At 38.5% G+C, this 27,944-nt stretch overlaps 1 protein-coding gene across 2 annotated transcripts; it reads left to right on the top strand.

Moving 5' to 3' along the window:
- The first annotated feature begins 913 nt into the window (after positions 1 to 913).
- On the top strand, positions 914 to 27,876 carry LOC121863256 (McKusick-Kaufman/Bardet-Biedl syndromes putative chaperonin-like). 2 transcript variants are annotated; one of them, XM_042361801.1, is made up of 5 exons: positions 1,012 to 1,039; positions 3,164 to 3,265; positions 7,566 to 8,742; positions 17,247 to 17,420; positions 27,059 to 27,876. In XM_042361801.1, the coding sequence occupies exons 3-5, from the start codon at positions 7,567 to 7,569 to the stop codon at positions 27,818 to 27,820; spliced, it is 2,112 nt and encodes a 703-aa protein (XP_042217735.1). In that variant the 5' UTR covers positions 1,012 to 1,039; positions 3,164 to 3,265; position 7,566; the 3' UTR covers positions 27,821 to 27,876. The 2 variants fall into 2 exon arrangements, with proteins under 2 accessions (XP_042217736.1, XP_042217735.1); XM_042361802.1 differs by lacking the exon at positions 3,164 to 3,265 and having other exon boundaries at positions 914 to 1,039.
- The last annotated feature ends 68 nt before the right edge of the window (positions 27,877 to 27,944 follow it).

Here is a 27,944-nt window from a genome sequence, read left to right on the forward strand (position 1 = left end):
TAAAGTGTTAAGTTTACTGTATGATTTCATTATTAGATATGAATGTAACATTTATTTAGACTGTGCTATCCTTTGTGTTAGGCTAACTACTAAATTTTTTCGATTTCGAGTAATCTGCACCTAACCCTATTTTCTCCATAAGCCCTGTTATTTCTATTACGCGATTTTCTATAACACGATATTTTACAAGAACACAATTATGCGTTATAGCAGAACTACCTGAGTTCTGCTATAACGCCGCGAATTTGCTCTAACGCGATTTATGAATTCGGAACAATATTTGTATAACGCGAACGCTTGTTTGCTATAACGCGATTTTTGCTTACTATTTCTCCAATTTTGTGGTATTAACTGTGAATATGGTAAAGAAGAATATCTCCAAAAGCGCTCTGATGATAGAATTCCCGGTGATTATCGTAAAAGAAAGGATATAACACTTGAAGAGAAGCTCAATGTTATCAACCTCAAAATCACCCTTCTCCCCCATCAAGTTACATTCATATTTTTTCAAGGTAAAGTGTTAAATTTACTGTATGATTTCATTATTAGATATGAATGTAACATTTATTTAGACTGTGCTATCCTTTGTGTTAGGCTAAATACTAAATTTTTTCGATTTCGAGTAATCTGCACCTAACCCTATTTTCTCCATAAGCCCTGTTATTTCTATTACGCGATTTTCTATAACACGATATTTTACAAGAACACAATTATCGCGTTATAGCAGAACTACCTGTATACAGTAAGTAGCGAATGGGATGCTGAACCAAAAAATGTGGCTTGTGCCACTGAATGGACATTTTTTTTTTTTTTTCAAGCCCAGAGTTGATGCAGCTTTATCTAACTTGATTAATAAAATTTATGATCTCTTCTAGATATGGGGGTCCAGTTGGGTCGTGCAAGGGAGTTTATGAAGCGGAACATAGTATTGATTATTATGCTACCAGCGATTGTTGGCTTACATTACGGCTGGCAGAAAATTCAAGATATCGAGTTATTTGTTCCCAAACAACAGCGTAAAGATCTTCCGGTTATTCAGGTGAGATTTTACTTTACAAATGCTGGTAGCATCAGTTAACAGTAATGAGAGGTAATGCATAGTGTTCAACAAAATAATTAGATCTTTCTATCTGTTTCCATCATAGGAATGCCCCTCTAAATGTGGCTATCAAGCCATCCCAAGTCTTCTCACACGTTTTTAGACCTTTACCTGTGGCACCAGCTCACTTTCCTTCTGGGGTGCAGATTATTCTTCCATCACTGTATACACATACAATTCCCCCCTTCAGGAAGACGGTTACCTTCCCAATACTGTAATCCCTTTGATTGTACCCCTTTCAGGAAAATAGTTACCTTGCTTCAACTACCCATCACCTCCACATATTCAGACCACCTCAAAGTATTTCTAACCTATTCCTTTTTCGCTCCACATGCTGATATTTAGAATTGACTTTTCATATTTGTAGTTTGGGGCCATGTTTATATATTACAATACAGGTACAGGTATTTTATTATTTCCTCAAACGACCCAGTCACCATCCTCCTAAGTGCTGCTCACATCTTTATTTGATTCTCCATTGAAGTGTGTTTGTACCATACTGATTATAAATGTGTATATTACTGTACCTAAATTCCCTCATCTCTTCTAGTATGTTTCCTGACCTTCAGCCAGTTAATTTCTCTTTTGTTCATACAGTATGTTGTAAGGTACCTTGTTTTACCATGAACAATATAGTTCTGTATTACAGATACAGTAGTTCTATTTCTGCTCTCTCTACCAGCCATCCAAAACCTTCCATATTTTCCCAAAACTCAATACAGTACAGTGAACCCTCGTTTAATGAACACCTCGGTTAACGTAATTTCGATTAACGAACTGCCTTCCATAAGGATCTTCAATTCGGTTAACGAAAAAAAATTCGGTTAACGAAGTTCTTACGAACCGACCTCAACATGTTTTCGCTTGCACTGACCGGGCAACCAGCTTTAGTATCAGTCCGCCAATACATTAATCGGTTCTAGGGCTTAAATTCCTTACTATTTTAGTAAATATCAAGAAGTTTATACTATTCAATAATTTTAAAAGTTTAATATTCAATTTTTTAGTCATTTTAACAATTATTGAACATAATTGAAGGTAAAGTGACTAGTTTAATGCGCGGCATCCAGCCTCCTAACACAGCAAACAGGAGTTAGTCTCTCTGTTTTCACTGGAGGTAACATCTTGCTTGAGACTCTCTTCAACTAAACGCTTTTTTTCTGTGTTTCCAAGCAAATTATTGGTCACTTTGAAATATATTTTACATATTGACAATATATAATGCAGTGCAGTGTTGATTTAAGGAAAATAATCTTGAATTACACCAAGAGAGCTAAAATTTTATGGGTAAAATGGCGCCATGGGGTGACTTCTCTTCCACCCCAATGCCTTCTCTTCTTCCTTCTCCTCCACCCCCATTCTAAATCCCATCATCATCATCATCGTCCAGGAGCCTTCTACATACACACCTCAAAGTAAGTGAACTTTTCTACCATTTTTGTTGAATTTAGGAAATTTTCGGTGAGCTGGAACCAATTACCCAAAAACCCATTGAAACAATGGTTTCGGTTAACGAACTTTTCGGTTAACGAACGACCTTCTGGAACGGATTGAGTTCGTTAACGGAGGGGTCACTGCACTGTATGTATTTTGAGAATCCAGTTTGTACCTAAATCTCTATCACCTTTTAATGACCCTCTCTCTTGATAAAGATGAGTGTTGCATTTTTTGGCCATGTCTGCCATCGTGAGTTTAAAAGGAAAAAAAAAAGATATTTCAGCCTTCAAAATGGATACATCATCATATAATAAGAAAAAATCATGACAGATAAGCTAAAGGCCACATTAACATTAATATGGCTGAGGAGTGGGTGTAAGTGGTGTTATCTTCTATACCCAGTTGTGGTTTCAGGAGAACTTTCTTGTCTTCTGGCAATGTACAATAATGCATTATGTGCAAACTGAAACTTGATGACAGTGGGGCACATAATCTTTATCCCCCTCCTAACCCATTTACTCAACTTATTTTATTTTTTCTTTTGTGTCACTAATGTTTCAGTAGTGTACTGTATCTTGTTTCAGTACAGTAATTATCTTCTAAGAAATATTTTTTTTGTCTTCACAGGGTGCAAAATATGTTGAGCAAGAAATCAAGAATAAGTTAGGCTTGAAAAAAGAATAACCAGTTTTCATCTTTCTGTACATATTTGTAATTAGCAGTGTGAAGGTAAGATGGTGAAATAATTATGTTGTTGAAATATATTGCATTTTTGTGTCATTGCCTGGTGAGGTGCCTGCAGTCCATATTCATAGATCTGTTTTTACATAGAACATTTTAAAGCTAGAGCATAGGGGATTTTATTTTCACTACATTGATTCAGTGAGTCGGATGGTTGTTGTAAATAGGTTATTTACTGTACGGGTACTTGATATCACACATTGATTAGTGGTTATAAATAGGTTATGTTCTTAATAGTAACACCTCAGGAGCTCCACTCACCATCACACCCTTTTCCAAACAGAATTACAAGCCCCAACTTCATGGCAGAGTCCACACTGCTTACATTTCTTGCATCAACTTTGCTCATCCAACCCAGCCAGTCACATATTGTAAATTATTCTCATACAGAGTAAGGAAGTGATAGTAATAGGGTCTTCATATACAGGTTGCACTAACAAATATCCAAACATCAGTTATAAAAAAAAAAAAAAAAAGTTGCCTACAAAGCTCTACACCTCCAAATCTTTAATTGTAGGTACGCTCACTCCAAAGGGTATCTTTACGGAGAGGTCTGATGAATTTCAAAACAAACACTGCAAATTCTGTTGTCTCGGTAGGGTTGTCAAAATCGTTTGTCCATTGTTTCATATTCTCTCTCACAAAATCATAAAGATAATTTTCGGAACAAATTTTTGGAGCAAGTGTACATAAAAAAATAACAGTACATACTGCACTGTACTTGTTGTTGTATTATTATTAGCCTTATTTAGTGTTAGTTTACTTTCAGTTATACATATTATATATTAGTTTAATAATTATCATACAGTATGTGAGTGTATGTCTGTCTTTTTATCAATCTCTCCAGCCTTTCATCTAATTCTAATTAATGACTTTCACTCCTTTAGCCATCATATACAGTACTTATGACAGGTTTAAATTTCACAAGCATTACATTACTACAGTATCTGGGAACATGAAAGGCTTCTCTGAGTAGGGATATAGTTCTTAGAATATACAGCACATGTGTAAGTTGGAAAAATCAAGTACAGTATGTATGAAGTATTTTTAACTGTTATCTCTGTCATTACTGTTCTTTGGGGTTGCAATACCAGTATACCATACATTGAAGTAGAAGAGAAGTACAGGTACTGTATATACATGTACAGGGGGCCCCCCAAATTCGCGGTGGTTAGGTTCTCAAAATGGACACGAATCACCAAACCAGCGAAGAACATTTGCGGACCGGAGAAGGAGGGGGGGGTTACATTTTTATTTGTGTACAAAGAAATGTATATTGTATTCCCTTTATGTGTTTCCCCTTAGGACAATTATTTCTTGTACCTGTATTATATATATCTGTGTGTGTAATAATAATAATAATAATTAACGGTTTATTAAGATAACATGGCAGCCCGAAGGCTGAAAATATGCAATGAACAGAGATGATGTGGTGAAATCGGGGAGTGGGTCACTTGATTGACAAAGGCTTTCAATATGAAAACATAAGAAACATAGAGTCAACATATAGTTTAACTATAGATCTGGTACAGTAGAAGTCCAAAAATCCGGACTGCTTGGGGATTGGGTCGGTCCGGATTTTCCGGATTCTCAGGCAATACTTTTAAAATTAAAATTTAAGGAGGAATAAAGAAGAGATGAACAGGTACATTTTGATAGTTTATTCATTAGCAAATATAGCATGCTTCATTTATCAAAACGAGCAGTTTTAAGGAAAAAGCTGTGAATTCTAGAATTTTATTCTTTGCCTTTTTTATATCATAAATTGTAGACTTTCCAATGTCGTATGTTTCCATTAGAACAGTATTGCTCACACCACGTTCTAGTTTCTTAATTATTTCAAATTTGTCACTCAATTTCAACGTGTTCTTCTTTCTCTTCACACAATGAAGTTTATCTACTTTAGGAGCCATTATTATGGGCCTGTACAGTACTCTGTAAATGGAAAGAGTAGGACTCAAAATTACATACTTTGTCACAGTTTGATTGCTCGTTTTAAAGTGGCGACCACATGGTCACTTGTTGTCACTGTGCAGCTGTGGAAGTCACGCATGCACACATACACACAAAAGCCAACTAAAAAAAAAAAGTTTTTGAAAGGTCCGGATTTCTGGCATCCGGATTTTTGGACTTTTACTGTACTGTGGGAGCTGGTGTGTAGACATTCTTGTGACCTGATGTCGGCGCCAACAAAGTCCTTCCCACTGTCTTGATGGCCATAGTACCTGACTGCTAAGCCACTACCTCACTGCAGCTGCAGATGCACTATGTGGTCTGGGTATGTCCTCCAACTTACACAGGGTGTTGGAGATGGTTCTTGTTCCTCATATGATGTAGTTAGGAATTCATAGTTCCTCACCTGGGTGGAGTAGGGAGTCCTCATTTCTCTCCTGGTGTAGTTTGGAGTGTTTCTTGGCTTCTTATCCAGTGTTGGGGGTGGCGAGTGTACCGCGGGCTGGGTGCGTCAACATTGACCGCTAAGCACTGATTGTCGCTCTAAAAGTTGTTTCTTCCTTTCGAGTTGAAATTGTCACGTTTGTATATCAGTTGTGGGTTGATGGTCAATCTTTGCACTGTACTGTTGGTGGGAGGATGTTGATAAATTCAGATGGGGAGAAGGAGATGGGGAAGGGGAGGGCCCGACAAACCAGGCTGGCAGCTGTCTCCATGGTCAAGAGACCATGGCCGCGTCAGCTGGCAGCGCCGACTGCACACGTCCTTACCCAATGAAGGCTGAAGGAAGAGTGTGCGTGCATGCATGCATATGTGTGTGTGTGTTCATTCCTTATGCATTTCTACAGTTTTAAAGATTGACCTGAAATGGTTGTGCACTAATTCCAGTCCCTCCACCAAGGCGAACCCAGGCAGCTCAATTAGTACAGTGGTCCCTCGGTTAATGAACGCCTCGGTTAACGAATTACCTTCCATAAGAATATTCAGTTCCGTTAACGAACAAAAATTCGGTTGACGAAATTCTTAAGAAAATGTTTCGACATGCTTTGGCTTACTCACCAGCTGGAAGATTAGTCCGCCAATACAGAAATCGGTTCTAGGGCTTACATTCGTTAAAATTGGAGTAAATATCAAGAAGGTTGTACTATTCAATAATTTTCCAAGTTTTAAATTAAATTTTTAGTCATTTTAACACTTATTTAACATAATTGCAGTACAGGGAACTAGTTTTTGGTGTGCCCAACAGCCACTTCACTCACCCACCAAGGCCTCAGTTTGTATCTCTGTTCAGTGGAGGAAACATCTTGCTTGTGGGTCTCTTGAACACAGAGTATTTTTACGTAATTACAGTACAATTATTTGTCATTCTGAAATTTATTTAACATATTGACAATATATAGTGCAGTGCAGTGTTGACTTAAAGAAAATAATCTTGAATTACACCTAGTGAACTTAAAATTTTATGGGTGAAATGATGGCATGAAGCATGGGGTGATTTCTCTTCCACCCCCACTTCCTTCTCTTCTCCCTTCTCCTCCACCCCCCTCTTCTAATTCCCATCATCATCAACCAGGAGCCTTCTACATACACACCTGCATTTTTTTTATACTTTGTATGTAATTTTCAGTGAGCTAGAACCAATTACCCAAAATCCCATTGAAACTATGGTTTCGGTTAAAAAAAATTTCGGTTAACGAACGACCTTCTGGAACGAATTGTGTTCGTTAACCGAGGGACCACTGTACTGTACTGTAGTAATATCTTTATGAATGGTACCTCACACACACACACACACACACACACATACAAATAAATAAATAATAATGGGAAAATACTCTAACAAATAATCAGAAACAAATTTATTAAAAATGCAACAGTTCACCTTCAAGTCCGTGCTTTATTAATAAAGTAATAAAGCACGGGCTTGAAGGTAGACTCACTTGTTTTAATAAATTTGTTTCCGATTATTTGTGAGAGGATTTTCCAATTATTATTTATTTGTATGTGTTTTGTGTGTGTGTATGTCTACACACACACATATTTACAATACAGGTAAAGGAAATTACTGTACTGTCTCTAGAATGAATGGCTCCCTGTCCAAGCCACAAAAATGCCAACAACTTTAAAACTACTCACAGATATTCTTGGGTACACCCAGGGTGTCATCCGCGAATAATAGAGGACCGCGAAATAAAAATCCGCAAACTTGGGGGGGCCCCTGTACAGTAATTGAATAAACAGTCATAAGTTTCATAACTTTTTCTTATCAATGTTTAATAATAAATTCTTTATCTTTACATCAAACATACACAGTAGATATGATGTTTCATTGCAGGATGTCAGGTGTACGATTAGAGGAAGAGCGTGTGAAGGGAGTGTTCTGCCACAGTGTGAGAGATCCAGCTTACATCTCAATGTTATCTCGGTACCGGAGGCTCCTTTTCTCAGTCTATGGACCAAAAGGCAGCTCAATTTTGATCTGTAATGCTGCAGGACAGGAAACCTTGGCTGCATCTTCTTCTGAGATTATTAAGCAACTACCCTTTGCTCACCCAACTATAAAGTATATTAATGCTCTAATAAGTGCTCAGAATGCAGCTTGTGGTCTTAATGGCCTCTACACTGGTGCTCTTTGTGTCAGGCTCCTAGAAGAAGCTCTCAAATGTGAGGATGACATACCTTATCCTATGGTGAGTGAGGTTTCAGAGTGGATCATATCTGAGTTACTAGACATCTTATCAAAGTCTCCAGATGAAGTTATCATGGAATTGGACATTGGAGACATGAAGCAAATTTCATCATTTGTTAAAACCATAATAGGAGCAAAAAATTGCCTAAACCTCAATAAACAAGCAGTTGATGACCTCAGTCTTAATGTTGTTAAAGCATTTCTGAAGAGCATCCCAAATGAATATTCTTCAGATGGTTTTGGCCATGTCACTATTGCCACTCAAGATGGATCATCAACTACACACACCAGAGTCTTTGACGGTGTCCTGTACAGAGAACCAGACATCTCTCCAGAACGAATTGAAAGACTGAGAGGACAGGACATGTTTAATATTGTGCTGTTCACCGTACCATTATTATATTTAGATGGGCAGGAAGAATCTGTACATTGGAGAGGAAGTGGTACAAAAGAGGAGAACTTCATTAACAAAGTTTTACCCTGTCTTCTTTCATATATGAAGACGAGAAACATCCATATTCTTGCTAACCAAAAGCCTGTGCATCCAGTCATTAAGTTTGAATTAGAGCGAGAAGGATTTTTAGTATTAGAAAGAATGGGTACAAATTTAGCTGAAGGATTAATGAAAGTGAGCCATTGCCATGCCATCAGCAACTTATCTAACCTACCATTGGAATTGGATAATGCTGTTCTTGGGAGACTGACTACAGTGGAACATATTGTTTACAATGGGAAAAGTTATGTTCTACTTGACCATGTGGAGGGATGTGTTTCTACTCTCTTGCTTCCTGTGGCCAGTCCAAGCATTGTTGGTACACTCAAGGTGAGCTATATGTACTGTACTTTTTCTCTTACAGATCATGGATAATTTTATTGTAATTTTGAGTTCATACGGAAATTTGGGTATGAAAACCTTAAAGCGATAATTTAGATGAAAACCTCAAGATTGTTAAGAGGAAAATTGAATAAAATGTTCTGTATAACATAATTCTGTATACAATTTGGTTGGGATATATTGCGAGATAGGGTCCAACAATGTTCGCTGGATACTAAATCGCAATATACATATAATGAACATTAGACTTGGGAACAACAGGCTACAGGTATTTCAATATCAATATCAAGGAACACCAGACTCGGCAGCTGACGCACCATCCAGGGAACACCAGACTCGGCAACAGATGCCACACTGCCACCCTCACTTGACAATCCCACACCTACATAAATGAACGCCAAAAATATTAGTACCTAACCTAACCTTAATGACTAAAGGCAATGGTGATACAGGGTATGTGGTGCAATGGACAGAAGATGAAGTGGAAGCACTGTCACCTAAAACAGTGAAGTAGGAGTTAGGTATTTATCAGAAATAATTTTAAAAGGCAAGAAAAAGCTTTGCTGGGGAGTTTGTCATGGTCTACACTATTGTTTGCTGATGGTACTTGGATCTTTAAAAATGGAATGGTTGATAAAATATATTCCATTAAGCTTTCCATTACCTTCACTTCACTTTTCACGTCACTAGCAACCCATTTACACACCTTAAAAGTCGTAATCTGCAGGAGAGTCGGCTCCTTTCTCGTCACCCACTCAGAAAGACTGAGCGGGCGAGCGTGAATGCGCGAGTGAGCAGCCACGGTGGCGTTTCTGGTGAGCAAATAACACACATGTTTGCCATGGCAGTACATTTGAAATATTTTCTGCCTGATTTCCCTCGTGAAATAAAAAAAATTATCGCTATATATAGGAAAATTTCGCTGATTTTGGTAACCGCTATATAAAAAAATCGTTATATCAAGTCGCGATATATCCCGATCCTACTGTACATGTACTGTACATCATTCATCACTGATGCTTGTTAATAGAACTGTATCAGATAATTAAGTCTGAACACAATCCTGTGGAATACTGTACTGTACTACTGTAAATTTTAGTTCCCAATAATTCTTATACAGTGAACCCTCGCTTTACGCGGTCAATTGAACCCACGGCGGCCTGCGTAAAGCGAACAACCTAACATGGGATTAATTGAAATAGAGACCGGGCCGACCCACAAACTCCACTTTTTCCCGACACAATATGTATGTTTTTGTAAAAATAACATCTTAACTTTATGATGGTATGCGCACACACATAATATAGAAGAGAGCAATCAATAAGAGAATAATATACTGTAGGTTAGGTTAGAAAAAAACAAGGTTAGGTTTAACACTTACGTTAGTAGAAGAGATGGGTCGGCGTACGGGAATGGAGGCTGGTTCTGAGGCAGAGGGCAGGCTACTGGCCCTCAGGTGAGTCATCATCACTGTCATCCACACTTACTAGTGCCTCCCTGACAAATCCCTCAAAGTCACCATCACTATCACTGGCTTGGGCTGGCTGTGGTGGGTTGCGGGCGAAGAACTCGGTAATGCTTTGCTGACGGCTAGTGTTGATGTTGTCGTAATACACCTTGATGTAGGGCTCCATAGTCTGCAACAGCTGGGTAGTGAAGACTTCACACCGGTTATCGTCAGGGTCGTCGGAAAGGAGGAGCTTGAGTTTCTCAACACACTCGATGGCACCCCTTACATTACCATGCGATAACTTGCGTTCTTCTTGGGATGACGCACCACCTGCCTCTTCACTGACGTCATCATCATCTAACATCTCGTCGGCAGTCACATCAGGATCCCTTATCACCTCCAGGATGTCGTCGTTGGTGGTCTCGGAGAAGCCTGCAGCTGTAACACTCTGTGCAGCTTCTCTGGCAAGGTCCACTGCTACTGCAACAGTCTGAACCTCACCAGTCACAGATTGACTCTGCCTCCCACCTGGAATACCTTGCAACACATGTCTCCATGCGTGACGAACCGTTGCTACAGACAGCTGATCCCATGCCTCCACAAAGAAGTCCACAGCTTTCTTGACGTTGAATTTTCTCCAAAAATGTTTCACAAGTACTTCTTGCTCTGCCAACTGTTGTTCCTCGTCGTCTTCGCTCTTGCTATCGGTGTCAGAGAATGCAGCTTTCACATTACAGATCAATTCTTGGTCCATAGGCTGTATTAATGACGTAGTGTTGGGAGGAAGGAAGACCACTTTTACGTTGGGGTGACGATCCAACAGTAGGGACGAGTGTCCTGGTGCATTGTCAAGCAGCAACAAAATCTTGAATGGAACATTCTGTTGCTCACAGAATTTCTTCACGCCAGGAACGAAACAGTCATCAAACCCCAGGAGAGGGACAGAGTAGAGAACATCCATGCCTTTCGTGCGGTCAGCCAGCGAACATTTAGCTTAGTCATGTCCATGCTCTTGTAGGCGTGCGGCTTGCATGCTGTGTGGATCACCGATAACTTGAGCTTACAGGTACCGGAGGCATTGGTGGTAAACAGGACGGTGATGCGCTCCTTCTGCAATTTCCGGCCCCGACACTTGCTGGCATTCTTCACAACGAAGGTCTTGGAAGGTAGCTTTTTCCAAAAAGACCAGATTCGTCCATGTTAAACACCTGGTCATCGGTGTACTGTCCTTCCTCCATAATCTCACTTAAAAACAGAGGAAATTACCTAGCCACAACACGGTCAGCACTAGCTTCTTCACCACCAATGTTAATGTTGGTGATCTTGTTTCTCTTCTTAAACCTCTGCAACCACCCAGAGGAAGCATTGAAGGGTTTGCGCTCTGCAATTCCCATCTTACGTGACACTGCAGCATACAGTTCACGTGCGTACTCCTTAACTGAGCGCGTGTCCACCGCCATGTTCCGTCGCGCCCTGGATCACACCTCGGATCAAAAGACTTATGCAACAGAGAGACAGAGCCTTTTATCTCGATGACCACATCCGTTACAGGTCCCTACGCAACCGAGTCATCCGCGAAATACGCACTGCAAAGAAGTCTCACTACCCAACCAAATTGCAACACCTGAAGCAGACCAACATCAGTCAATGGTATGGTAAGCTTAAAGAATTCTGTGGACTAAACAATAAGACACACCCCCTCCCCTTCCTTAGCCATCTCACTAATGTTGACGCAGCTGAGCAATCAAATAACCATTTCGCTACTATATGCCAGACACTCCCCCGGCTTGACACAACCACTCTCCCTGCTTACCTACCAGCCCCCTTTCCCACTGACTTAGTAGAAGAATTTGAAGTAGCAAAGCGTCTGGACAAACTAGAGTTAAAAACTCTCTACCACCCCCATTGACTTACCAATGAAACTCTTCAAGGAGTTCTCCCCGGAGCTTGCTAAACCCCTATGCCCCATCATCAATGCTTCTCTCAGTCAAGCCAGATGCCCAGCTGACTGGAAGACCTCTTATGTATCACCAGTGCCCAGGTCAACCAGCCCACAATCCTTAAATCAGCTACGACCTATTGCAATCACCCCAATACCCAGCCTAATCTGTAAAAGTTTTGCGTTCAACTGGGCTTATGCTGATATTGCAGGAGTCGTATACCCTCAGCAATTTGGCAATATGAAAACTTCCTCCACCACTCACGGTCTTGTCAGCTTTCGCGATTACATATACCGCCATCTCGAGAAACGAAAAACGTCTGTAGCTGTCGCCTTCATTGATTTCACTAAAGCATTCAACCTAGTCGTCCACAATTTAATCATCAACAAAGCTATTGACCTCGGGCTTCGGAGAAGTCTTATACCATGGCTTACAGACTTCCTCAGTGACCGACGCCAAGCTGTACGCTTCCTAGGGGCTGTCTCCACCTTTCAGTCACTCACCTGTGGCGTCCCCCAAGGCACCAAGATGGGACCACTCTGCTTCCTTAAGCTTATCAATGATGCCCTAAGAGAAACCCCTGCTCGCTGGAAATATGTCGACGACTCCACCATTGGGATCAGCGTCAACAATTCTGCTCCCGACTACACCGCCCTTCAGGGTTTATTGAACAGTCTCCAAAACTGGGCCACCAACAACCACGTCACCATCAACCATACCAAGACCATGGTTATGCACATCAACCTCTCCTCCGTCATTGTCCCACCCCCTTCCATTACTTTAGGTCCCAACACACTCCAGGTTGTAGATTCCACTAAGCTCCTCGGCCTCACCATAGACAACAAACTAAATTGGAAACCACACGTCAGTGAAGTTGTCAAATCCTCCAGTTTCCGTCTCCACCTCCTCCGCCGACTTAAGTCCCTCGGAGTTCCTGCACCCGAGCTCCTCAGTGTTTACTCAACATTCATACTTCCCAAGCTCAGCTAAGCCTCCCCTACCTGGTCTTCCTCCCTAAATGCCACACAACGTAAACACCTAGAAAAAGTGCAAAAGAGGGCATGCAAGATTATTCTTTCCCCTTGCTACTCCACATATCAAGAAGCTCTCAACACGCTGACCCTTACGACTCTCACTGACAATCACCACGACCTCATCTGCAAATTTGGTAAGAAGCTTCTGCACCATCCTCGACACCGGCTCCTACTACCACCTGAGATCCCTAGCCCGAGAATTGCTGTTCGTCACCACAACCGCATCCAGCCCATACGTGCACGAACTGATCGCTATAAGAACAGCCCAGTCCCAACCATTGTAAAAATTATCAATAACTTGTAATAAACCAGTGTATTCACTCCCAGTAAATCCTACTTCTTGCACTGTCAATATGTTGCAATGCCCTGTAGTTTGAGCTTTTCCCCATCTAGTTATTATATATCTTATTTGTATCACTTATGTTACTTGTTTATTATTTGTAAATCGAAACCCATTCCCCAATTATGTAACTGTATATTTTCAGCCTTCTGGCTGCTATGCTCTTTCAATAAACCGTTAATTATTATTATTAAGTAGCTCACAAGTAATTTCTCCGTCTTGAGAAGCACCTGGTTGTGGCAATACTTGTTCATAGAAGCACCTGTAGACTTTGTGATGTTCATGTGCTCCTTTATCTTGGCTGCATCCTTCTTAATTGTCCGGATCGTAGATTCGTTAACACCATGCTGGCGCGCGAGATCAACCTGTCTTGTTCCTTTCTCCAACTCTTTGATGATCTTGTATTTAATTTCGTAGCTTAGGGAACGTCGTATCTTCTTTGGCTTAGGGCGGCTGGATCCAGGTAATGAAAGGTTTCTATGTGGTGGTGGTGGTGGTCCGGTGGAAGCTATTCTTATGGAACAATGGATACCGATATACACGGTGTACCCGGGAGGGGTGTAACTGGCACGGGTAGGTCAAGGGGCTTGAACGCTCCAGCGAGCGGGGCGTGTCATAGTACATTAAACCAATTGCAGCTAGCGGGGGAGGGAGGTAAGGATGCTTGGCCCAATCACGGTCCGATACGTCATATGACGTCACCGATAACGCAACAAAGACATACACTGCGCAACCTACTCGCGCCGCTTACCCAACATGGCGGGAGGTTTGAATCCAAAAATGGCACGGCGCGAGAGGACCGCCAGCCGCTCTCCGTGTAAAAGAGTACATGCACCACGTAAAGTGAGCATTCCGTGTTTGGCAGGGTACCGCGTAAAAAAAAAAAACGCGTAAGCGGGGTAATACTGTACTGTATTATGTTAAGTTTTAAAGTTTTTAGTTACCAATATTTCTTTTATTACTAGTATATTATTTTTGGTACTGTAAATAGGTGAAAGTATTGTACAGGTAGATCCCGATTTATGAAAATTTAAAGTTATGAATTTTTTTTGTATTATTTGCAAATGAAAACACTATTTTTGCATTATCCTGTATAAAGTTGTATAGATCTCTTGGTTCTGGTTCATCTATTTGTCCCTCAAAAATAAAAATAAGTAAATAAAATTCATAAAATCATTCAAAAGTTACAAATACCTAAGATCAAAGTAGTTTTTGTAAAGCATATCAAAATTGACAAAATTAAATCTAATTATGTGTACAGCATCATTAAGAGATAATATTTTTATATTAAAAACTATTTCATCCACAGTCTCGTTCAAGATTCTTCGAACACTGCTGAAGACAGCTGGCAACTCAAGGCCGTTTGTTTACTACAGTACTTCGTAAAAATTATGAATAAATGTTAAAGTGATTGGTAATTTGTTACTTAGTTGCTTAATTTAATGGTTGGGCTTTGTTGTTTTGTATTATATTATACTTCGTACTATAGTAAACAAACAGCCTTGAGTTGCCAGCTGTCTCCAGCAGTGTTCGAAGAATCTTGAACGAGACTGTACGTACCGTACTGTATTCTGAATCATAACCTTATAGGACACTGTGGTGATATTGAGCACTTACGGCTTGTCAGTTCTCACCTTTATTCTGTAAAAATTTTGCCCCCCCCCCCCTTTTTTTTTTATATACATCAACTTCATAATTTCACAGGAAAAATGTGAGTGATAGTGCTGGGAAGGAGTCCAAAATACCATGAAAAATCATCACTTTGGGTATTTAAATGCAAGCATTAAGGAAATTGGAAGTGGTTGAGTGTCAGGTAAATGTGGGGTAATTCTTTGAACTTGTCTGTCAACAATTTGGAAAACTTTGAAGAAAGCAAACAAGATAAAGGCTTCTGCCAAGACCACCACTCCATTTAATAAATACTTAAATACTGTACTGTGAAAATGTGTGTACCAATACCCAAATGTAGCTCTACATGTCTCCCATAGATAAGTGTAATAACATAATGGTTTACTGACCCCTTTTAGAGCTGATTCAGTTAGGACCCTTTTCTTCAGGAAGAGGGGTATTATTTTAGCTAGATTATTCTGAAAATGAATATAATGTACAACATTTTGGTGTACTTTATAATGAGATGCACAGAATTTAAGTAAGACAAGCGCTGTACAGTACATGTAAATGAAAAAAAGAAAAATGCAGTTAAATTTGCAAACATTAAAATCATAACTTTGGAATCAGTGAAGATGTTGAAGTGATTCAAGTGGCAGATTGTAGCATTATTAGTGCAGATTTAATTGATACTAGTGAACGCATCATACAGTATTGTTTTGGGGCATATCGGCACTTGTCCTACTTCAGTTCTGTGCACCTCATATGCAACAAAGCTACTTGACATCATCACAGAGGTTGTGTATGTCATGTTAGTTATTGGTTGTCTCACTTGCAGTTCATATTTAAAGGAGTATCAGTGTGTAGTGTCCATGCAAATCAGGTCCTTGTATGTGTTACATGCATTCAGTGGCACCAGTCACCTTGACAAAGACCTGTTTGTCTTTGGCTGCCATCCACACAATTAGTGTACAGTTTTAATCAAAACTGTTAGTCTTGTTTTCTTCAGGCAATATTATCACCACTTTGAATTTGTTTTTTGTAGATGGACTGTTTCTTGAATTATCTTTTATGAAATTATACAACATGACACCTTCTCATCTACAAGCATTACTGGATAAGATCGACTTAAGATAATATGTGGAGTAGGTAGAATTTAGCTATGTTCAACAGATGGCACATTTCAACTGGTCCTGGGTGCTATTATGACAGCTTGCAAAATTTATTCCTTCCTTGTTAGAGTGACACTGACCTAGTGTTGCCAAACTAGGATACCCAAATTTCCTGTGTGGAAAAAACATTAATAGAATTTCTTGTTTGACATTGCCAGCAAATATAAATCACCAATGGTAACTTGTCTTACTGAGAGGTAAGGTGCAAATGTACAGTACAGCTGCTTCTCAACTTACGATGGGGTTAAGGACCCAAATCCAGGTCGTAAGTCAAAAATGCTTAAATAATACAGGGGTACATAGAAAATCTAAAATGGGTGTCTCATTTTCTTCTCAGCACCACAAAACCCTCACTTTTAAGCTTGCCAGCCATTTTAAAGTGAATTACAAACGAAAATTTTGTCAGTACACAGCACAATCACTAATGTTGGGACTCGAAAATTCGTAATTTGACAAAATTTTGGTACGACTGAGGCGGTCGTATATGCGGGTAGTCGTAAGTCGAGGAGTAGCTGTACAACCATTTAAAATTTTGATGGACATTGTGGTTTAAAAGTTATTATTGGTGAAATGTTTAAATGTTATTTGTGCTTGCTAGTGTTGGGTATAAGTGAAATATGTGCAGAAGTGTTCATGGTAGTGCTGAGGTATGATATTGTTACACTGCTGGTGGAGAAAGAGATAAGTTTCTAATAAGGACCTTATTTCTCTTGTCAGGAACTCTGTTTTGTATATACTGTACTATGCAGTATTTTATTGTTAGGCATGATTCTATGTTGAGGCAGTAAGACCAATAGATAGGTTTCATGTTTTAATGTATTGTCCTTAACATGTGTGTATATTGGTTGTTATTTTGTGTATAGGCTTCTTAAATATATATTCATTCTTTCTATTGTAAAGAAAGAATTCTTGTTTTAACAGTAAGAATACAGTATGCTATTTTTACAGGAGACGACAGAGAGTTGCCTGGCAGCCCTGAGAATGATGGTGGTGGACGGGAAGGTGGTGGCTGGTGGGGGTTGCCTTGAGGCCTGGCTCGCTGGTCAAGTCAGTCACCTTATTAACAGCAACATGCAGCACCTGACTGAGATCACAGATGCTGCTCCTCACCATGTAGTCAAGGTAGAGCCTTGTCAAAACTCATTGTTGGACTGCATTGGTTTAAAGTATGATGATGCTCTTGTGCATATACAGTACAGGCAACTCCCCCCCCCCAAGATACGATGGGGATATGTTCCTGAAAAAAATATCGCTAGGTGAAATATCGTAAATAGGGGGCATTATAACATGGGGTTCAATGGGATACGTTTCCAGCCAGTCCCTAAACACACATGTATCACCGACAAAAAATTTCTTACACTACTACTATCAGTAGAAAACAAGTAAATAACCCTCACCACATCATACTGGTCATCATGGATGCCTTGGCCCTCCAGACATTTTCCAAGTTACACTGCTCACTTCACAGTCACAAAAACAGAGCAAAAGCACTTGTCACAAGAACAGATCAAACGATGGTAACAGAAAGAATGATAGCGGCCGACACTGCTCACATTTCAAAACAATTGAGGCGATGCACCTTACAATCAGAAAAACACAGAAAATATCAATTCACAGACACCATAACACAGTTTAATCTAAATGTTTCGTTACACTGATAAGTATTATGTACAGTCGCACCCAAAAGTTCGTTAACTCTCCCAGCCAGCTGCCTACTTCAGATGTATGAACTTGGGTCTGCTACTTTGAACCATTAGATTCATTCGTATCGGTTTCATGTTCTGGTTGGTACTGAGACAGTTTCAAACATCTGGAGCAGGCAGTGCAGCAATAGATGGCTGGGAGAGTTAACAAACTTTTGGGTGAGACTGTACAATGCTGGCCGATAATTATGGTGGGTCTTAAGATGGACTGTGTGGTCGCTTGTGGGTAGGCTGTCAAGTGAAGGTAGAGAAGCATGGTGCATAGGGTTAAATATTGTTTCCTCATAAAATGTCACTGACTTGACATAGAAAAATATAACTTGCATTGCTGGAATCCTTGCAAGACAGCAATTAATTTGAGTATAAACAACCCATAGTTTGCACTAGAGGAAAAACAATTCTAACCACTGACTATTCATGGATATCGTTAAAGTGATGGTGTTAATTTATAACCATTGTTAAAGTGAAATATTGTTTCTCGGGGTTTACCTGTACAGTACAGTGATATCGTCATTAACCGGAACAATTGGTGCAGAGCACTTTCGGGAATGAGGGATTTCTGGGTAATGAGACGACTCTCTCAAAGCCAGAAAAAAAAGCCTCATCCTCAGAATTTTCCCAGAAATGGAAAAATGTTCTCGGAAGCTCCAGAGTGATGCATTATTTCATCTCTCAAAGCCGGAAAAAGCCGTTTTTTCCAAAAAAACAGTTTTTGTGATATAGCTCGAATGCAACGCTCAGCAATGCTACCTAGGTATGTTAATTACTGTAAATATTTTCTTGGAATTTCCGGAAAATTACCCTAATTTTTATCTCTCAAACCCGCAATAAAAATCCCACTTCCCCGAAGGTTTCTGGGCACTGGAAAAATTTCTCAGAATTTTCCAGAAAATGTGTCCCTTGGAAAATTGTTCCCCAAGTTGAAAGTTTCTGGAAAATTCCGGCATTGGGAATGATTTTCCGAGAAAATTTCTATTCCAACTATCGGAGAGTTCCAGGTTTGAGGGATTCAGGCTAAAAGAGATATTACTGTATACAGTGGCCCCTCGGTTAACGAATGGTTCGGTTAACGAATTACCTTCCATAAGAATTTTCAATTCGGTTAACGAACAAAAATTCGATTAACGAAATCCTTATGAACATGACGTTTTGTTGTGAGCATCAGCTGATGGGTTAGTCTGCCAATTCAGTAATCTGTTCTATGTTTACATTCGTTTCCAGTGGAGTAAGTATCAAGAAAATTGTGCTCTTTAATATTTTTCCATTTTTTATATTAAAATTATTGGTCATTCTAAAATTTAGCCATCCAAGCTCTGTCTACATAAAGTTTTTCAACTTTTATTTTTGGCTCGATATATGTAACTTTATTCATTTATTGAAACTCATTTACATGCACACACTGTCCTAAGGGCAAAGCTGTACTGTGCATGTAATCAAAATAATGTACAAAATGAATACTAAAATTTTAGTCTAGTGCAAACTATTGCATATTTACATTAAAATTAATCACCATCTTATAAGAATTCCAGCAATGTCAATTATATTCTCCTCGGTCACTTCTATGAAATTTTATTAGCAAAAAACAAAACTCAATCTAAAGGACATAAATAAACAAATAAATACTTCACTAGACCTTCGGCACTAACTGTCAAACATGTCACTGTCACCCCACCCCCCCTCCCAGCAAGGGTTTGGTGGTTATACAGTAGGCTTTAAGTTTTTATCTTATATAATATTACAGATTACAGTTAGAATATAATTTGCATTGCTGGAATCCTTGAAAGACAGTGAATAATTTAAATATAAACGTCATATATTTTGCAACGATAAAAATTTTAGTATACCCTGTATTAGTGTACAGTACGGTAGTACATTTTATAATGTAAAGTTTTTCAACTGTATTTTTGGGTAGATTTACCTAAATTTCTTCATTTATTTTCATTCATTTACATGCACACACCATACTGAAAGAAACATAAATGAAATACTGTAAATGACCTAAGTGCAAACCTGTAGTGTACATGTACTAAAAGATAACGGTACTAAAATTGTTATGTCTCCCGTATATCTCAGCCTACAAGGCTACGGGGTGTATAAGACGACCCCCCAAATTTCCATTTAAAAAGTAGGGTTTGAGCTCTATTCGCTGCATAAGACTACCCCAAATGTGACACTTACCATTGGGAGCTTACTGACCCAGTAGTCCTTTACCAACCATCCCACTGACCAATGCTATTTACACATCCTTGGTTATTTAAAATCAGGCCAATTCACTTCAAGTAATGGCATCAAATGTTACCGGCTGGTGTAGTGTAAACACTAGTGACGTCACTTAAGCGTCTGTTATTTAATGTCGGTGTCGAGTAAAATTTTTCCATTTACAGTGGTCCCTCGGTTAACGAATGGTTAGATTAACGAAATTTCGGTTAACGAATTACCTCCCATAAGGATCTTCAATTCGGTTAACGAACAAAACTTCGATTAACGAAATCCTTACGAACATCACGTTATGTTGTGAGCATCAGCTGATCAGCTGATGGGCTAATCTGCCAATTCAGTAATCTGTTCTATGTTTACATTCGTTTCCCATGGAGTAAATATCAAGAAAGTTGTGCTTTTTAATATTTTTGCATTTTTTATATTAAAATTATTAGTCATTATAACATTTAATTAACATATTGATAATATATGCAGTACAGGGAACTAGTTTTTTGTGCGTCCATCAGACGCTTGACTCAGCCACCAGGCGTCAGTTTGGCTTTGTTGACAGTGGAGTGAACATCTGTTTTGTTGGTGTCTTGAATATTTCTGCATTTTTACATTGAAATTATTGGTCATTCTGAAATTTAGTTAACATATTGATAATATATAGTGCAGTGCAGTGTTAATTTAAATAAAATAATCTTGAATTACACCCAGTGAACTTAAAATTTTATTGGTGAAATAACAGCATCAAGCATGGGTCCCCTGAAAGGTGATTTCTCTTCCATCCCCACTTCCTTCTCTTCTCCCTTCTCCTCCACCCCCTCTTCTAATTCCCATCATCATCAACCAGGAACCTTCTACATACACACCTCAAAGTAAGTGTACTTTACAGCATTTTTTTTTTTTTTTTTACTTTGTATGTACTTTTCGGTGAGCTAGAACCAATTACCCAATATCCCATTGAAATAATGGATTCGGTTAAAAAATATTTCGGTTAACGAACGACCCTCTGGGTTAACGAAATTTTCGGTTAACGAACGACCCTCTGGAACGAATTGTGTTTGTTAACCGAGGGACCACTGGACTTGAAATGGATTTACCGATTTATTTATTTATTTATTTATTTGTAATATACTGTAATAGCAGAGTAGACAACAATGACCCTAAATGGATAAATAATTATTTAAAGAATATTATTGGACAAAAGAAGGCTATACCCGGTAGGTGAAGTTTACTTGTGTTAGGTTTTAAATGCAAGAAAGTGGTTTTCTTACCGTAGAACTCAGATACCTTCACACTGATTACTCACCCAGAAGATTATGGTGTATCACTACGTAGAATTTCATTCTGCTTCCGGCATTCAATGTGTTGTGTACTTGATAAATGATGATTCAATGAATTCCATTAATTGGTTATACTTTGTCATAACCAATTAGTCATCTCCTTTGGTAATAATAATAATAGAGGGGTCCCAGATACGGGCAGATAATTGCACTTACGTTTATTAGGCACAATTCCATACACTGGAGTTATAATTGCATGGATAGGTCAGCCACTCACATTCGTGCCACAGTACCGTAAGTTATAAGGGAGAGTTTGTCAACCTGGAGAATTAATCGTTTAGATCTATTAGGCCAGCCTGGAGTGCTCTTGTAGCAAACAGGCCCTCACCAGTGATCACTTCCTTTAGAGGATGCATTAACTTTCGCTGGACTTAACAACAATCTCGGGGATTTGCACACACAGACTCGTAGCACTGTATGGCCCCTGTTCTAAGTCCGCGGAGCAGGAGGTCTTCTCTCAACCAAGGTCTAAAGCCCACTGACTAAAATGTGGTTTTGAGGCGTGAAATGATGACCCCTATCGGCTGGCCGGGTACCTTATCTCTACCTAAACAAACATTTGGGATGGGTTGTGCGGGAGGCCCAACGCAACCCATGACAACTTGATAAATTTATGGTTGCATCATCATTAAGGATCAAACTCCGAATCAGATGACGTGACTTCGGCTTCTTCATTCTCATCCTAAATTTAGCATGAACTACCACTGTTGGTAGTTTCAAGAATTATCGCAGCCATTTACTGAATATTCTTTGTAAAAAAATTAATTTTAAATGAATTATTTATAGGAGATCAGTATTATGATCAGTAAATATACCTGTATGCATTACTGGCCACTTCGGACACAAAGACAGGCTAAAAATAGCCCTATCTCCCCCTCTTACAGCGGCCAGTGGGAAGCGTCTTGGTAATTGAATTTTGTTTGTTTAATTTATCATGTTGTATCAAACTAATATGACTAAAAGTTGTGGAGGTAGTAGTCAGCTACCAAACGGGGAGATACTACCGCCTGGGAAGATATTGAAAGCATAATGTATTGTCTAATGGTAGACCCTGCTTCCATATGGCATCACAAAAATTGTGACCAAGTCCCAGGTTGCTAATCTGACTTTCTGTCTCATTTACACACAATTGCAGAGTTTCAATTGTTTCTCTTACTTAGACAACACAACATACATACGGTACAGTATATTGTTTCTCACTTTTTATTTTATTTTTTTTTATAGTTCTTTATTATTACTATTTTATTTTAAAATTTACAATTTTTATTATTAATTTTATTTACCATGAATTATTAATATTATTATTATTATTACATTTTCGCCCCCCAGACACCGATGTGGGTCAGTGACTTGTGCCCGGGTGGGCTAATCCCCATTAAAATAAGAGATAATAATGCTATGATTGTGTTATAAATATTTTTATTTGTGGAATTATTATTCCGATAATTATTTGTAAAACCTACGTGGTCTCCCAAGGTAAAGCCTGGTGACAGTCTGCGTGGGTGTGTCACCGAGAACTTCTTATGAAGAGTAATGCAAATAAAATAAAGTCCAAATGAATTATTTATGGGAACTACGTATTGTGATCAGTAAAGAAATGCATAATTGGCCAACTCGAACACAGAGGCAAGCGGGAAAATAACCCCTAAAAGTGCAAAGTGACAGTTAGCGCTGGATGTAAAAAAACCATTTTCCCCTTTTTGTCTCGTCACTGGCAAATGGCGGGCGGTGCGTGATGATAGCTGCGTTTATTACCGGGTTATGTTGTTATTTTATAGTATGTTAGACAGGTTTATAATACATTTTTATTATTTTAATATACCGGTAATCTTATTTTTAATTCAGCTTCCCAAACGTAAGTTTCAGTATAAAATAATTAGTGGTAGGACCGTGTGAGTGTTTTACAATGTTCTCCATCACCACTCTTGACAAGCTAAGCCACAATATGTAAGAATTTTATACCTGGTATAAAGACGACCCCTAATTTTGGGCTGATTTTTTTAAGGTTCAAATTCCGTCTTATAGGCCGAGATATACTGTAGTGCAAATAATAGCTTGTTTATATTCAAATTAATCACTATCTTATAAGAATTCCAGCATTGTAAATTATATTCTCCCCGGTCACTTCTATGAAATTTTATAAGCAAAAACAAAAACTCAATCTAAAGGACATAAATAAACAAATACAGTTGTACCCCACTTAACGCGGTCAATAGAACCCAGAGGGTCCCGTGTTAAGTGAAATTCGCGTTAAGTGAACAACAGAACATATGGGATTAATTCCAATAGAAACCGGCCCGACCCCCAAACTCCACTTTTTGAAGACACATAACTATGTTGTAGTAAAAATAACATCTTAATTTTATGATGGTACATGCACACAATTAATACTTAAGAGAAATAGAGAAATACAGTCGCCAAGTTAATGTCCATTCAAATAATGGACTCAACTCCCTCCCCCTCTCACACTACACTGCCGGCTCTTCCCTCTCTGAGAAATTTTTGGGGGAAAACCACTAAATTTTAATAAATAATACCTCAAACTAAAGTTAGGATAATACAATTGACATTGCTGGATTCCTTGTAAGACCAGGAATATTTTGAATATAAATGTCATATATTTTGCACAAAAGATAACATAGTTACTCAGAAAATTTTTTTATCTAAAATTTGTATGTCTAATGCAAAATATATGATGTTTATATTCAAAATGATCACCAAATTATAAGAATTCCAGCAATGTAAATTATATTCTGGCCGGGTAATTTGTATGAATTTTATGAGCTAAAACAAATATCTTCAGTTAATAAAAAAAAAAATAATCTTCAGGACACTATCTGTCAATCAAAGTACCCCACCTTGCCTTCCCCCTCTTCCAACCGCGCGGTCAGTCCCAACCCTCCCCCCCACCCCCCACCAATCATCCCTTCAAGAGAAGAGTGGGTGAAAAATTTAGATTTTAACATTTTGTATTAAATAATACCTCAGATTAAAGTTAGGATAATATAATTGACATTGCTGGATTCCTTGTAAGACCAGGAATATTTTGAATATAAACGTCATATATTTTGCACAAAAGATAACATTCTTACTCAGATTAAACATTTTATCTAAAAATTTTATGTCTAATGCAAAATATATGATGTTTATATTCAAAATGATCATCAAATTATAAGAATTCCAGCAATGTAAATTATATTCTGACCGGGTAATTTGTATGAATTTTATGAGCTAAAACAAATATCTTCAGTTAATAAAAAAAAAAAAATATTCTTCACGGGTAACAGATGGTCGGTCGGTCCCTCCCTCCCCCCCACCCCCCACCAACCGTCCCAAGGAGATGTGTGGGAAAACCAGAATACTTAACTTTTTTGTAATAAATAATACCTCAAACTAAAGTTAGGATAATATAATTGACATTGCTGGATTCCTTGTAAGACCAGGAATATTTTGAATATAAATGTCATATATTTTGCACAAAAGATAACATAGTTACCCAGAGAAAAAATGTTATCTAAAATTTGTATGTCTAATGCAAAATATATGATGTTTATATTCAAAATGATCACCAAATTATAAGAATTCCAGCAATGTAAATTATATTCTGGCCGGGTAATTTGTATGAATTTTATGAGCTAAAACAGGCAGTCAGGCAGGTTGGCATGTGGGGCAAATCTAAAAATAGCGTCTCCAGCCGGACACTCACCGCGTATATGTGGAAAAAATCCGTGTTAAGTGAAAGTTCAGCTCTGGCGAGGCACCGCGTATATGATAAAACGCGTTAAGTGAAACCGCGTTAGGCGGGGTAATACTGTAAATACTTCACTAGACCTCGGCGCCAACTGTCATACATGTCACTCTCCCGCCCTCTCCCCCCCCACTCCCAGCAAGGGTTTGGTGGTTATACAGTAGACTTTAAGTTTTTATCTTATATAATATCACAGACTAAAGTTAGGAGAATATAATTTGCATTGCTGGAATCCTTGCAAGACAGCGAATAATTTGAAAATAAACGTCATATATTTTGCACAAGAGATAAAAATTTTAGTACACTAGTGTACAGTACAGTAGTACATTTTATAATGTAAAGTTTTTAAACTGTATTTTTGGGTAGCTTTACGTAAATTTCTTTATTTATTTCAATTCATTTACATGCACACAACATTCTGAAAGAAACATAAAAGAAATAAATGTCCTAAGTGCAAACCTGTAGTGTACATGTACTAAATGATAACGGTACTAAAATTGTTATGTCTAGTGCAAATTATAGTTTGTTTATATTCAAATTAATCACCGTCTTACAAGAATCCCAGCAATGTAAATTATATTCTCCCAGGTCATTTCACTGGCATTTTATAAGAGAGAAGCTTAGTCACTTAAGGACTGATAAATAAACATACATTAGACCTTGGGTGCCAACTGTCAAACCTATCACCTCACCTCACCTCCCGCTCCCCCCCTCCCTCACCCCCATCTGCCCAGCCAGGGTTTTAGGCTTACAGTTTTTATCTTATATAATATCTCAGACTAAAGTTAGAATATAATTTGCATTGCTGGAATCCTTGCAAGACAGCGAATGATTTGAATATACACGTCATATATTTTGCACAAGAGATAAAAATTAATCGCCTGTATCACATTACAGTAGTGATTTAAGAGTAAGAGTGTACATGTACGTATGTATAGAAATAGTGATTTAAGGGTGATTTAGGGGAATTTTAGGGGTGCTTCTGACTTTATACATTTTTGGCTTTACTCTGTATGTACTTTTCTGTGAGCTGGAACCAACTACCCAATATCCCATTGAAATAATGGATTCGGTTAACAAAATTTTCCGTTAACGAATGACTCTGTGGAACGAATTGTGTTCGTTAACCGAGGGACCACTGTACTGTAAATTGAATTTGGCTATGAGAAATACTGTACACACTTTCAAGCATCTCCGCATCAAAAACTTAATGCAATTTCTCAGAAATTCATTTCCATGCCTGGAAAAGAGAAATTTTCTCAGAATTTTTCATAATGTGCCTGATGCAATCCTCATTCCCATGCCCTGAATGGAGCAATTTTTTTCCATAATTTGTCGGATTGCTAAAAAAAAATTTATTTGCCTATTGGAGAGTTTCAGGTATCGAAGATTCTGGCGAACAGAGAGAGACTACTATGTTAGATTGCACGTGGTGTTGTGATATTCTTAGTGTGGGTAGTTTTAAAATTACCTACTTTTTTTTTTGTCAGTGTTACTTTGAAAATACAATTGTGATAGCTTTCCTTTGCCTTTTAGTTTAAAAATTCTAACAGTTAAAGAACAATTCGGTGTCTCATTTTGTGATTTGTTGTCATTGGCTAGGCTCAGTCCTGCAGTGTAAAGTGTTTTATTGGACAAACAATTGCTGGGTCTTTTGACACATTGGTTGTGGAAATAATCAGTGATAAGGTTGTGTAGCTAATATTTTTGGTTTAGAGTTTTCTTGTAATAAAATGAATAAAACAGAATCTTGTGTTTCAGGTTGCAAGCATCTTCCTCCGTGTGTTCATAGAACTGGCTCTCCAGCTTGGAGGTGGTTCATCATCAACAAGATTTGATTGGTCACTGGATTCTGTCTTCCACCACTTGTGGCACACTCAACCCAAGATTGTGAAGGAAGATGGTGGAAGGTGTAGCACACACTCACCATTGAATTCTCAGAATTGTGTGTGTGGCTTAGTAAAGGAAGAAGTCCTCAAGTATAAACATAATGGATTATGGCATCCAGTTGAGTTTCAGCTGCAGTATAATATTACTGGACCAAGATCAAAATCTAGTAAATATGGAAGAAACAAAGCCGGTAAGTCTCCAAGAAGTGCAGATGGTCACAGCAGTAAATCAAATTTTGAGGGCACATGGAGTAATGATTCATCAGTGAGTGACTTTGGATTCCACAACCTTGATTTGGAAGCTGACAGCCTGGAGGAGGCAGGAGAGACAACTGAAGAAGAAGTGGATAGTCTTGAGAAAGTAGTTAATAGTCAGGAAGAAGAATTGGACAGTTTAGAAGGAAAACTTGACAGTTTTGATATTGAGGAAGACATGGATAGCTTGGAAGACATACTAAATGGGACTGCCGAACCAAATCAGGTACAGGATGACATGGTTCCTAAAGCCAAACTTGAAGCACAGGCACAGGAAGCATTGTATGACAGCTTCCCTGCAAAGTACAATGCTATAAGACTTGCTCTAGAAGGCTTTACCCAGTTGTTTCATATTGGTCAGTGTGTGTTTGATAAATGAATTGTTTAATCTGATTTACAACTATAGTGTACAGCGAATAAAAATGTTTAATTTTATTTTTGGCTTTTGAAGCCCTTAGTTGGCAAGGTACATTGATCTCTGTGCTGTGTGCAGGACAGTGGAG

This window comes from Homarus americanus, unplaced genomic scaffold, assembly GCF_018991925.1.
Source record: "Homarus americanus isolate GMGI-L3 unplaced genomic scaffold, GMGI_Hamer_2.0 scaffold46197, whole genome shotgun sequence".
NCBI lineage: Eukaryota > Metazoa > Arthropoda > Malacostraca > Decapoda > Nephropidae > Homarus > Homarus americanus.